The 13,427-nt window shown below is 41.9% G+C and overlaps 1 protein-coding gene across 4 annotated transcripts in view; it reads left to right on the forward strand.

The window, feature by feature from the left end:
- Positions 1 to 13,427, forward strand: part of CIZ1 (CDKN1A interacting zinc finger protein 1) — a 60,603-nt gene that overhangs the window by 15,849 nt on the left and 31,327 nt on the right. For all 4 annotated transcript variants that reach the window (XM_040324799.1, XM_040324800.1, XM_040324802.1 and 1 more), the window contains exons 6-10: positions 2,108 to 2,174; positions 5,938 to 5,978; positions 8,313 to 8,353; positions 8,465 to 8,635; positions 12,290 to 12,423. In XM_040324799.1, the coding sequence (XP_040180733.1) occupies positions 2,108 to 2,174; positions 5,938 to 5,978; positions 8,313 to 8,353; positions 8,465 to 8,635; positions 12,290 to 12,423 (454 nt within the window). The remainder of the gene's footprint in view (positions 1 to 2,107; positions 2,175 to 5,937; positions 5,979 to 8,312; positions 8,354 to 8,464; positions 8,636 to 12,289; positions 12,424 to 13,427) is intronic.

Here is a 13,427-nt window from a genome sequence, read left to right on the forward strand (position 1 = left end):
TTAAATTCATAATATTAAAAGAGCAACTGTCATCTCGGTCCCCCAGCGGCTCCTCCCCTGATCCGCTGTTGACTTACCAACAGTCCCATTCACTTTAATGTAACGCCTGGTGATGCGGCAGTGACAACAACAAGGTGAGAGATGTGGTGGCAGCAGGTGAGTGGATGCCAACTAACAGGCACTGCCATGATGGAACTGAAATGACAGGTGCTCTTTAAATGTAAGGACTTATTCCAAATGGTAGTTAGAATCTTTAATATTTTGCAAACAAAATGAAGGTTTCCTATTTTTAGAATAATAAGCTGTCATGTTGGTAAAACCGCAATATCAGAACCGATTAACCACTAGCTGACGGCCGTACGACTTTGTACGACCGCAGCGCGGCTCTAGATCTCTAACAGGCCGTGTTTTTACGGCCGCCCCTTTCCGCGTTCCCTGCGCGTGCTCCCGAGCGCGCAGCGGGGAACTCCTGTGCTGGCCGTGTCCCTTGGACACAGCCAAACACAGATCGCGGTAAATAGCCAATCACAGCGGCTATTTACAGCGCGATCTGTGCGGCCAATGAGAGATCTAATATGTAAACATATGAGATCATCTCTCATTACCGACTCTCCCTCCTCACACAGACAGCGCGTGTGAGGAGGGGAGAGCAAACGGAGCAAAGAGCGATTTAAAAAAAAAAAGTGACAAATCTGTGCCACCAGTACCACCTGTGCCCATCTGCCACCTCAGTGCACATCTGCAATCAGTGCCCACCTGTGCCACCTCTTCAGTGCCCACCTGTGCCGCAGTCAATCGGTACCCATCTCGGTGCCATCTGTGCCGCTTCATTAGTGCCCACCTATGCTGCCTCATCAGTGCCCACCTGTGTCCACCAGTACACAGGCCTCATCGGTGCACATCGGTACCCATCTCATCGGTACCCGCCTCAGTGCCATCTGTGCCGCCTCATCAGTGCCATATGTGGGCATTTGTACTTTCCTGGCTTGTTAGGGTCTCGAGAAATGAGATAGGCCTTCAGTACATCAGGTGTGATCAGATGTGATAATTTTTTATGATTTGCACTATAGCTTGTAGACTCTAAAACTTTCACACAGACCAAATAATTTCCAAAAATGTTGGGTTATTTTTATCAGACATGTAGCAGTATAAATTGTGGCCAAAATTTATGAAGAAAAATTAATAATTTGCAAAAATTTATCACAGAAACTAAGAAAAAAACATTTTTTTTTTTCAAATTTTCTGTCTCTTTTTTCATTAATGGCGCAAAAAATAAAAACCGCAGAGGTGATCAAATACCACCAAAAGAAAGCTCTATTTGTGGGGAAAAATGACAAAAAAATCATTTGGGTACAGTGTTGCATGACTGAGTAATTGTCATTCAAAGTGTGAGAGCGCTGAAAATTGGTCTGGTCAGGAGGGTGTTTAAGTGCCCAGTACGGAAGTGGTTAAATAATACAGTTTGTAATGTACATAGACTTGCAAAACAATAGGATATAGGAATATTCCTGAACTTTGTTTTATCTCATGGTTACTGTGACATTGTGTGAATACATCAATGCAGTGCTTGGATTCATTGAACAAGTTTACCAAAATTTTTAATATTGCAGAATTATACAGCCTCATGCTACATAACAAAGCTCCATTTCATGCTGAATAAACTAAATTATTAATATATCTTAAATAGAAAACCATCTTTAGATTGATTTTTACTCCAAAAGCACTTTGATAAAAAAAATCTGATTTTTATTTTTTTAAATTATATATATATATATATATATATATATATATATATATATATATATATATATATATATATATATCTCTATATATCTATCTATCGACCCTGGTGCCCAGTGGGAAGACTAGCCAGCCAGGACATTTTCCTTGCCATGGAATTAGAGGGGAGGATCATGGCGAATTATGAAAGTTCACATTTAGATGCTTTGAAAGTTATACCAGATAATGAGTTTTTCTTTTCTTAGTGGTTACTGCTCTTCTTAGATCTCTTATTTGTATTGTTTCCTCACCCACTGTCTTTTTGGCGACTAATGTTCTCCATTTAATCTCTTGCATCCTGTGGACTTTCACAAACTTTGCATTGCAGAGGCCGAAAATCTAACTGAATGCAGCATTACCGACCCCCTTGAACCTTCAGCCAAGAGAGCAAGGAGGTAACTAAAAAAGCTCACCAAAATGTACTAACCCCTCCAGCCCCCCCCCCCCCCCCTCCATTGTCTCATGTTCTCATTTTCTGTTGTCTAGAGCTACACATCTCGCCTTTCTACCTTTTTTTCATTTCTTTTTGTACTTTAATGGAATAAATATGGGAAAGGATGCAATTCCATGTTTACTGTCCAGCCTCATAATAAGCCCATTCTCTGCTCCTTCTTTTTTTTTTTTTTTATGTTTGTTGCATCACATTTTGAGCGATTTACCTGTTCCAGAGATGCAACAGGAAGCTAGAGGAAATCTCTAGAAAGTAAGGGGAGTTATCCTTTTGGACAGTTGTCACCAGAACGCGGGCGGTATTAACCCTTTTTCGGCCGCTAGCGGGGGTTAAAACCTCACCGCTAGCGCCCGAATATCGCGGTAAACACGATGGTATAGCCGCGCTACAAATAGCGCGGCTATACCGTCACCGCGGCTCGACGCTGCAATGTGAAAGCAGCCTTAAACTCACTTTTCAACAGCAATCAACACTTGAAAGCACTTCTAACCTTTTTATACTGTGCAGTAAATCTTTTTACGATTAACTTAATTGACCCTTTATTAACCTTGATACTGATGCTTTCCTCCTTACCGTAGCTGGGTATTGGGGGCCCAGCAGGAACTAACAGCAACATAAATAAAATGCAATCCATAGATGGTGTAGAGGCAAAAGTAGTACGTACTAAATCCTTTAAAAACTATTTTGAACAATCCCTGCTGAATATATCTCTACCAGGAATAAAACCTGAAGCGGATTAAAAATGATGTAAGTATTAAAAGTTTTTTTTTTTTTTTGTGGGGGGAGCCGTAGTACAGTATACATAGCCTCAGAGGAGAAGTTTGGGATTTTTAATAAACATTAATGCTCATCTCTATGCTGCGGCATCAATGTGATGCTGCAGCTGTCTCACGTCTGCTCTGAGAGCCCATTCACATCTAGGTGACAAAACGCCCCGACGCGGGACGCTTGTGCCGCTAGAGGGGAGAATTCCCATTGCTGTCTATGGAGATGGTTCACATCTCATAGACGCTGTACGCCTGCCGCCTGAAAAAAAGTCCCGGACCCTTTTTTTCAGGCGGCATTGGCGTTCGGCCATACAAAGCAATGGCAAGGCTTTGTAAAAAAAAAAAGTTACACACTCGCGGCAGGTGTGAATGGAGCCTAAGGCTGCATTCACACCTGAGCATTTTGTCGCCTGAAGCGCGACGCTCAAAATAGAAAGTAATGGAAACGCTCGATTCAAGCGACTAGCGAGACAACAAGCGTTTGCTACGGGCGTTTTGTCGCTTTAATCAATAGAACATTTCACCCAGGCAGAAGATAAAAAAAAATCTACCAACAAGTGATGAAAAGATGATCATTTTTCCTATTGGCTAAAATAAAAAATGTCGAAGTACAAAAACGTCGGACGGCGCTATATCCAAACACGCAAATAAGCATTAATACGCGCGAAAAAACGACCGAACGACCTACGCTCAGGTGTGAATGCAGCCTTAACCTTGGTATTACTGTACTTTCTTTTTTTTTTTTTTTTTTCGTTCAACCAATGGGTTTAAGAGAAACTGACAAATCCCCAACATTGGTAAGCGTTGATACGGGTTGACAGTGGGGCAATAGCCGTCTGTTAGCTGAGTCACAGTGGGTCAGAGCAGAGCAAAAGCATGTGCACTTATGACCCACTAGAAAAGAATGGCCAAAAGAAAGCTTTTTCACTTTTAAATGAACTTGTGCTTTTGCCCATGTGAGGCACATATCAGTCAGCAAGCTTACCCCCCAATGGTGATCTTCTGGGATCAGCATCTTTATAACCATACCATTACTCCCCTGGGACTTTAACACAGCAAAAGAAAAATGAAAATGTTATGTAAAAGAGAGCATGTTTTATTTTTACAAAATATTAAAGTAAACATTCTAAAATACAGTCTAAAAGGCGTGGCAAAAGGGAATCGGAGTGTAACACCACGTCCCAATAAATTAATGTAGAACAAGAAGAGAGGGGGAGGTAACAAGCCTCCGGACTTTTACGGTGTTCTAGATGGGGAATGTAATGACAATCACTAATGGATACAATGGGTAACTTTTATTACAACAATAAAAAAAACATGAGGAAAACCTTTCATCCCTGTTTAAAATGTAATAGTTCTATTCAAATGGCATATGTACACACACTACTGCTCTCGACATGTTTCAATTTTAGCTAAGCTTCTTCAGGAGTTTCAAGTGTGCATGCTATAAGTAACAAAAATGACAAAGAATAATACTCATGTTGTAAATTTGTTGGAGAAAATTGGCATACAGTAAATATACAAAAATTCAAACATATAATTCAATGCAAATTAACACATATCAAAGGAGTTTATATATAAAGATAGGTTAAAAACGAACATGCCTGAGCTTAGACCCAGATATAGACAAAAGTGTATGTATCCCATATATGAGCACAAAGTGCCCTGCCTGGTATAACCACCAGGGGCCGCAGGAGGAAAGCAAATTTTATAATTGAATTTTTTAAATAGAGCTAGGATGCAAAAAAACACCAGCAAATTCATATATGGCAGCGGTAATTACCTTTAAGGTTGTAAGAGATTGAATCAATAGTTGCTTAAGCTGGTAACCAATATGTATCCAGCAATAGTGATTAAACCCGCGCAGACTTTAGATGTCCAGCTGAAGTGTGGTGAGACACAAACAAAGGGACCCTTATTGTCAGGATTGAGTATTTCAGATGGCGGCCCTGGAAGTTAAACCAGGCAGGGCACTTTGTGCTCATATATGTGATACATACACTTTTGTCTATATCTGGTTCTAAGCAGCTTAGGTTAAAAATGAAAATACCCATCTTTATAGCATGCACACTTAAAACTCCTGAAGAAGCTTTGCTTAAAGCGAAACATGTCAAGAGAGGTAGTGTGTGTACATATGCCATTTGAATAGAACGATTGAAATTTGGACAGGGATGAAATGTTTTCCTCGTGTTTTTTATTATTGTTTTATCCATTTGTGATTGTCATTACATTCCCCATCTTGAACCCTGTAAAAGTCCAGTGGTTTGTTACCTCCCCCTCCGTTCTTGGTCTATTCTAAAATATAGGGTGCTCTGGTGTAAGTACATGGTGGTAGATATACAGTACTTTTGGCTGGGTCGTGCATGTAGTCATTTATTAAATATCTTTAAAGAGAGTGCCCTGCCAGAGAAGCCCCACGTGTTTCAATTGTTCTACACAATATTCATCAGGGGGAAGAGAAGAAAGTATCTAAATATCCTCAGTAAATCACCAACCATCCTAAATCGGAGCCAGATTAAATAGATGCCGTTACCCCAGATCTGAAACCTCGTAGAGAAGCCCGGAGTACCAAACCGAAAGGCCAATGTGCGCGATCCCCAATGGCGAGAATCCATGTACACGGAGTAGTCCTATTTAATGGATAATGTTCACCTGCATAGTTCAGCATGGATTGCCACACAGTAATCCAACAAATGTACAATAAGCCAGCTATCCATAGCCGTGGTGGCCTCAGGGAGATGGAGCTAAACATATACCTGGAGACAGGTGGACTGTGTATCCATCTTTTCTGAGTGCCACGTTTGTCATTGAATAGTTTAAGCTGCCAGGTCTCCCCTGGATTTTAATAATGGCTCGTTGATTCTCTATCAATTTGTCCTCTCCTTCACTAGCAAACCTCTAGCTGTTCTTGGCTAACCAATGTGTGTTTTTCTTTGGCAGCTCCGATGGTGGTACGGATGAGGACAGCTTCACTGTTGAAGGTAAACTGAATCATTTTGGCAAGGCACTACATTGATCTGCTTCCCTTGTTTGCGTCTGTCTCTTGGAATGCTCTCTTTATAGGATTCTTAAAGCTAAAATTCTGTTAATTGTAAAGGGAACGTGTAACAAAAAAAAATAGGAGCCGCAATTGATATTCTTTTTAGTAGCATTACTTGTATCTCTTGTTTTAGTATTTTGAATCTGTGAGCTGAAACAAGCATGCAGATTGGAAAATAAGAGTTAAGTCAGACCTCCAAATATGCTTACTTGTTCCCAGTTAGTCCTTCGAAGTACTGAAATTTTTTGAACTGTGTGACCGTTTCAATAGCTATTTTCAGAGGTGGGTGTTGACAACAGCAGCCTCCATATTCTCTAATTACAGCTTTACATTGAAGCGTGGGTGAAGTACCTTCAGCCTTTGTTAAGCACTATTGATATAAACAGTGTCTTGAAAAAGTATTCATACCCATTGAAATGATTCTATATTTTGTCAAGTTGTAAGCAAAAAAGTAAATGTATTTTATTGGGATTTTATGTGATAGACCAACACAAAGTGGCACATAAGTGTGAAGTAGAAGGAAAAATGATAAATGGTTTTCAATTTATTTTTTTACAAATAAATATGTGAAAAGTGTGGTGTGCAGAGTGGCATCAATTTCATTCAGAAGTCACCTAATTAGTAAATAAAGTGCACTTGTGCAATTTAATTTCAGCATAAATAAATGTTATGGAGTATTACCGCGCTTACCACAAGAGTGGGGGAATGGGGAAAAGGGGAGGGGTACAGCTGCTGCACTGTATGGTGTACCAAACCAGGAGCAAATAGAGAATAGGGGGGTAGTGCTGCGCTGTGAATGGGGAGTGGGATAATGTGCAAAGGAAATATGGCAGATCCTAATATATGGAAAGATAAGGTCTGACTAATAATCACAATCACAGTAAAAATGATAATAATATGGCATAACAAGTGAATAACATCAAAGTAAACGTGCTACAGTGCAGCCAAGGCTAGCTGCCAAATAATGAAGTAGTACAAAGTGACAGTGCAAGTGTCATAAAGTGCAATATAATGGTACCAAATGTACTGATACACAATAGGGCAGTGTTTTTCAAACCCAGTCCTCAAGGCGCACCAACGGGTCATGTTTTCAGGCTTTCCATGATTTTGCACAGGTGATTTGATCAGTTTCACTGTCTTAGTAATCACCTCAGCTGTTTCATCTAAAGGAAATCCTGAAAACATGACCTGTTGGGGCGCCTTGAGGACTGGAGTTGAGAAACACTGCAATAGGGTGTACAACGTGCAAACTACAACACACAGCGGTGACTGCAATAACACTAAATTAAATGTCCATACAGCAGATAGCTGTAACCATAACAGCAGGAGAAAATCCCAAATAAAAGTGCTGGTATAAATGCCAAAGTGACGTGAAACAAAGTTAATTCCCGGTGTTTACTTCAGAGTAAGTGAGGATATCCCCTTACCTTACTGCTGTAAGGTAACAGCGTAAAAACCCAGGTACACTTTTCTGGTCAAATACACATACGGTATCATCCAAAAGGGATTGTAGTGATAAAAAACAGGCATATAAAAACAGGGCGTTCGCCGACGTCACCTCCGGTACCTCTTATGGGCTCTGTTATACTCATACGCGCATTCGTCACTTCTCGTGACTTCTTCAGGAGTAGTTAGAGACAAACTACTCCTGAAGAAGTCACCGTATGTGGATTTGACCAGAAAAGTGTACCCGGGTTATACTTGCCTCCACTGTGCAGTTCATCTTGCACAGAGTGGCCCCGATCGTCCTTTTCTGGGGGTTCCATGGCGGCTTTTGCGGCTCCTCCCCGCAATAGATAACACCCTCTGGGAAGCTCTCTCCCGAGGGGGTTACCTTGCAGGCGCCCTCTTGTGTTATACAATCGGCATCCACTATATGACTCGGCCCCCCCCCCCCCCCCCCCGGCTGTGCTGCTGTCAATCTATCCAATGAAGAGCAGAGAAGCCATGGGGAAAGTGACGCGGCATCACGCCCACAGAAATTGGGGGCTCAGGTAAGTAAAAAAAGCTGGGGGGCCGGACACAGCAACGTATTTTTTCACCTTGAAAAAACACCCCTTTTAATTCTCATGCCTAGAATAAAAGTGAAAGTTCCATATTTGATTCAGATCAAGAGATTCTGGCGGATTCCACCTGAGACATTTTCATTTTGTTTGAACCATTGATTTCAAGACTAATTGCATACCTTACCTTCTCTTTATAACATTTTGGTCTTAATTTTTAGCAGTAGAAGCTCTGAATACTTGATCTGCTCACATTGTGGTTCTTATTACAGGGACAGCAGAAGAGCGAAGTGTGGAATCTCAGTCTTCTGAGGTAGTACAAGTTTTTATAGATCATTTTAGGGCTATATTACACTTTTTTTTTTTTTTTTCTTTCTTTTTTTTTTATGCCCGCTATTACTAAGCCATTTTTTTTGCCTGGCAGGGGGTGAGTGGAGGACGCGCCCTAAAAGTGACCATCCAGCTTCGAAGTGAAAGTCGTACTACAGCTCTACAACCCACCTGTCCTGAGAAAAACAGCACAGCCGGGGGCTCTGTGCAAAATCAAGCCAGATTCTGCTGCTATGTGTGCAAAACCAGCTACCACAATCTACAGGTATTAGTACATTGCATTCTGGATGCTGCTGGAGAAGACAGTGGCTTGTCTTACAATGACAGAACGTCTAACATTTTCTAGAGCGGTTAAGCCCAAATGAAGTTGCAGAAATAATATATGCCATCAGACTTTGTACTAGCAGCCTTCATCTTCCACTTGCCCTTCACAGCAGTGTAGTTGCGCAGGGAGCCTAAATGTGATTGCACAGTTCAATAAGCAGTTGGACCTTGTGCACTCCTTTTCAGCCCCCCCCCCTTTATTGTATGTATATATGTATATATTAGTGCTGTCAAACGATTAAAATTTTTAATCGCGATTAATGTCATAGTTAACTCACGATTAATCTATCTAATTTATGACGAATTTCCCCACAAATATCGCACAATTCTGCAAGTGATTATAATTTATTATCGCTGTTTTCTAGCTGATCTAAAACCATTTTTGACATAAAGGGACACTTTTGGACAATCTACAGTTTTTCAGGCAGAAAGAACAGTTTTTATTATATAAAAGTACATGTAGGACACTGGGCAGACCACTAGGGACAAGGGGGGGGTGTATTTTTTACATACAGTACTGTAATCTATAAGATTACAGTATACTGTGTGTATTGTGTTTGTTTACTTTCTTAAATTTGGCGCTGTTCTCCGTCCCCGTGCGTCGTAACGTCGCAGGGAACGGAGCTCGGCGGCATACAGGCACTGTGAATCGAGCGAGGAGGACCCGCCGAGCGAGGAGGACCCGCCGAGCGAGGAGGACCCGCCGAGCGAGGAGGACCCGCCGAGCGAGGAGGACCCGCCAAGCAAGGAGGACCCGCCAAGCAAGGAGGACCCGCTCGATCACACAGCGGGGTGGCATCGCTGGATCCAGGGACAAGGTGAGTAACTTGCCTGTGAATCCAGCGAGAAGGTAAGCCGCGCCGCTGCACGCTCTGCATGTCCACCCCGAGGGCTCCTGCGTTAATCGCGCGATAAAAATATTGACGGCGTTAACATGGGTTTGCGTTAACGCCGTTAATATCGCGTTTAACGCACAGCCCTAGTGTATATATATATATATATATACACACGCGCGCGCACATTTGATTTATCGTTATTACAATAATGTGATTTTTAAAGTAGATCAGATATGCTGTCATTAAAACCTCCTAAGGAGCCGTATGAAAGGAGGGGGAGTAGTTGCCATTGTGGTGCGTATATTGTCTTCATTTCAGTTTAAATTGATCTGCAAACCACAGCTGAAAAGAATGTCAATTGGGAATAATGGGCCTTTACAAATGCAAAAAGTAAAAAAAAAAAAAAAAAATCTAATGGAGTGGTGAGCTGAACCTGAACTTTGTCAGGTTTTTGTAGTTTCTGTTCCTGATAGGTACATCTAACCTATTTTCCCTGGGATTGTTGTCACCAGGAGATGCAATTTGGGATGGTATTCAAAATGGTATAGTTGTCCCCAGAACAGGAATAAAGGGGGAATTTTCCAATGGGGACACTTGTTCTGGTGACAGCTGCCAGAGGTGAGTTTTCACACATTTTTGAGGATTTAGTCTCTCTGTTGTGACTCTGGGGACCGAAAATGCAGACCCCACACAATGGAGACACAACAGTACAAAATGTAACCCTTTTCCCAATCTATCTTGATTAGATAAACGGTTGGCTGAAGTTATTGCAGTTAAGAAGAAAAAAAAACACAGGTTAAAGTGGTTGTAAACTCACAAAAAATAACTAAAAGCCTGCAAGACAAAGGCATAATGAGCTAGTATGCATAGCGTTCTAGCTCATTATGAAATACTCCCCTTAGATGAAAGCCCCCGTTGCGGTCACGGCACACTGCTCTGTCCAGCGACATGTCTCCCGGAGTTGTTTCCGGGTATCGTGGGCTACAGCGCTGTGATTGGCCGGAGTTGCGATTACGTCACTCCTGCCGTGGCGAACGAGCCGTTGCTTCGATGCGCATGGGTTGATGACGTTGGCCCATGCTGATACAGGGGATATCTCCTAAACTGTGCAGGTTTAGGAGATATCTGGGGTAGCTTCAGGTAAGCCTTATTATAAAACTTACATTAAAGCGGACCTTCCGTCCCTTTTTTATTAATGTGTTATTTTTTTAACTTTCCATCTATTAAATCCTCTGCCCTTGTTTTAACATTGGATAGAAACCTTTTTATTTTTCTGCCAGTAAATACTTTATTTATTGGCATATAACACTCACTTTTTTACCCTGAAAATAGAGGGTAAACTGTGCCTGCGTGTTATATGCAGAGGGCTTTTGAAAGTTTTTTTCCTGAAACTTCCCTCTTAACCACTTGCCTACAAGGCACTTTCACCCCCTTCCTGCCCAGACCAATTTTCAGCGCTGTCACACTTTAAATGACAATTGCGCGGTCATGCAACACTGTACCCAAGTAACATTTCTTGCACTATAAACAAAAGAAGAGGGACACGTTTGAAAAAAAACACAATATTTTTTATTTTTAGCTATATTAAATATCCATTTTTTTTATTTTATTTTTTTAAACAAATTTTTTCCTCAGTTTAGGCCGATACGTATTCTTCTACATATTTTTGGTAAAAAAAAAAAACGCAATAAGCGTATATTGATTGGTTTGCCTGAAAGTTATAGCGTCTACAAAAGAGGGGATAGATTGATAGCATTTTTATTATTATTATTTTTTACTAGTAATGGCGGCGATCGGCGATTTTTATTGTGACTGTGATATTGCGGCAGACACATCGGACACTTTTGACACATTTTTGGTACCATTTACATTTATACAGCAATCCCTGCTATAAATATGCACGGATTACTGTATAAATGTGACTGGCATGGAAGGGGTTAACACTAGGGGCAAGGAAGGGGTTAATGGATTCCCTAGGGAGTGATTCTTACTGTGGGGGGAGGGGAGTGACTGGGGGAGGTGACCGATGGTTGTCCCTATGTACAAGGGACACACCATTGGTCCCCTCTCCCTGACAGGACATGGACACACACACAGATCTACTTTCCTGCTCAGTTCTTGAGCAAACGTGGGTGCCCGGCGGCCGCAAAGTGGTTGGAGGGAAGCTTCAAAAAAGGCAAATATGTTTTTTATTACAGATTATGTGAGCAGACTGCAGCTCCTCTTTTAAAGGGGGGGGGGGGAATAATTCCCTCTGTGTGATGTACATTGCACACAACATCAGGCAGGAATCTGCAGCAAAGTTTGTTAAAATCCATGCAGAGCAAATCTGGATGGAAATGACTTTTATTATAAATCAGATGGTGTACTTGTAGGGTCATGCATAGTTGTTATAAAGAAGTTTGAATAAAGATACCAGTCCACCCACTTCAATCTGATCTGGGTCTGCATCCCTTTAGAAGTTGACCATTTGGGAGTATCCCCCCTAAATTGCATTTTTGTTGCAGAGGAAGCCTAAAATCTGACTTGCAGATTTTTGGGAAATTTTGGTGAGCCAATCACACAGGGAGGAAATATTTCTGTATACAAACTGTGCAGAAGGCTTCCCATATTGCCATACCACATAGTTGTCAAGTCAGGTGTGCTTTTAAAAAAAAAAAGTGTTCTAGGGTTGTGCCCTCCTATAGATTTTTTGTCATAGGTACTTTTGTACTTCAGTTTTGTGCTTCAGTTTAATTTAGTGTGGGATTGTGTTTCAGAACTTCCAGTCTCACCTGGTGACGGCGCAACATCAGCATAAGATCCAGGCGATTGAACATCTCAGTAATGCCTGTCTGGTAACCCTTCTGCCCACTGCCAGGGAGAGTCAAGGCAGCATTGACAACAAAGATGGGTGAGTGGCAAGAAACACTGCAGATCTGTTAGCATTTTTCAGGTATTTTAAGCACTGTGATCATCTAGATCAGGGGTCTCCAAACTTTTCAAACGAAGGGCCAGTTTATTGTCTTTCAGACTTTAGAAGGGCCAGACTGTGGCCAGCGGGGGCAGAAAATGTCCTGGGCCGAGCATCAGTGAGAATAAATATGGCCTCAGGGTTGGTGGTCAGGAGGAGGAGGAGTAGGGCCCCTATCAGTAGGAGGAATAGTGTCCCATCATTGGTATCAGTGGAAGAAATAGTGCCTCCTTGTTGGTGTCAGTGGAAGGAATAGTACCTCATATCAGTGAGAGGGATAGTGCCCAAGGGCCGGATAAAGGCTAGCAAAGGGCCACATCTGGCCCTCGGGCCGCAGTTTGGAGACCCCTGATCTAGATTGATGGGTGAAAACTGGAGTACAGATTGACAGCCATGTTAGTCTTCCAATCATTGTCCTTGGCTTTGTTCTGAAAAGCTTCTTGGATTCTTCAGCCAGGCTGGTCACGAATCTCTGACTTTTATCCAAGCTAAGGGTGCACGCATGTGCCGTTTAACGTGAACCAGTTCAAGTTATCCCCACTCAAGAATCGAAGCATAAGTGTTACAGCCAGGCAACTAGCACATCCGAATGTAGGGGTCAGCAATAACCTCTCGCATACAGTATTTCCATCCTGGCAGATTAACTTTTAATATAATAAAAAGTTGCAGCCTGGTATCCAGAGGGCTCCACAGAACACATGGATCAGCTTGAAGACTCATTGATGATGGAGCATGAACTTCAGCGCAATTGTTACTTTAGTAGCACATTCGGCCAGGCTGGGTTCAATTTAAGGCCTCCAAGTTAGATTTACAGAGGGGAAAGGACACGGTCAGGTGTTGGTAAGCACTGTTGGGACCATAAAATATGGCTGTAGTGCAACAGATGTGCCTTTTGTTGATTTTCAAATACCAACATAGAACTTATTCATGCCCAACGCAGCCCT

This window comes from Rana temporaria, chromosome 9 (genome assembly GCF_905171775.1).
Source record: "Rana temporaria chromosome 9, aRanTem1.1, whole genome shotgun sequence".
NCBI lineage: Eukaryota > Metazoa > Chordata > Amphibia > Anura > Ranidae > Rana > Rana temporaria.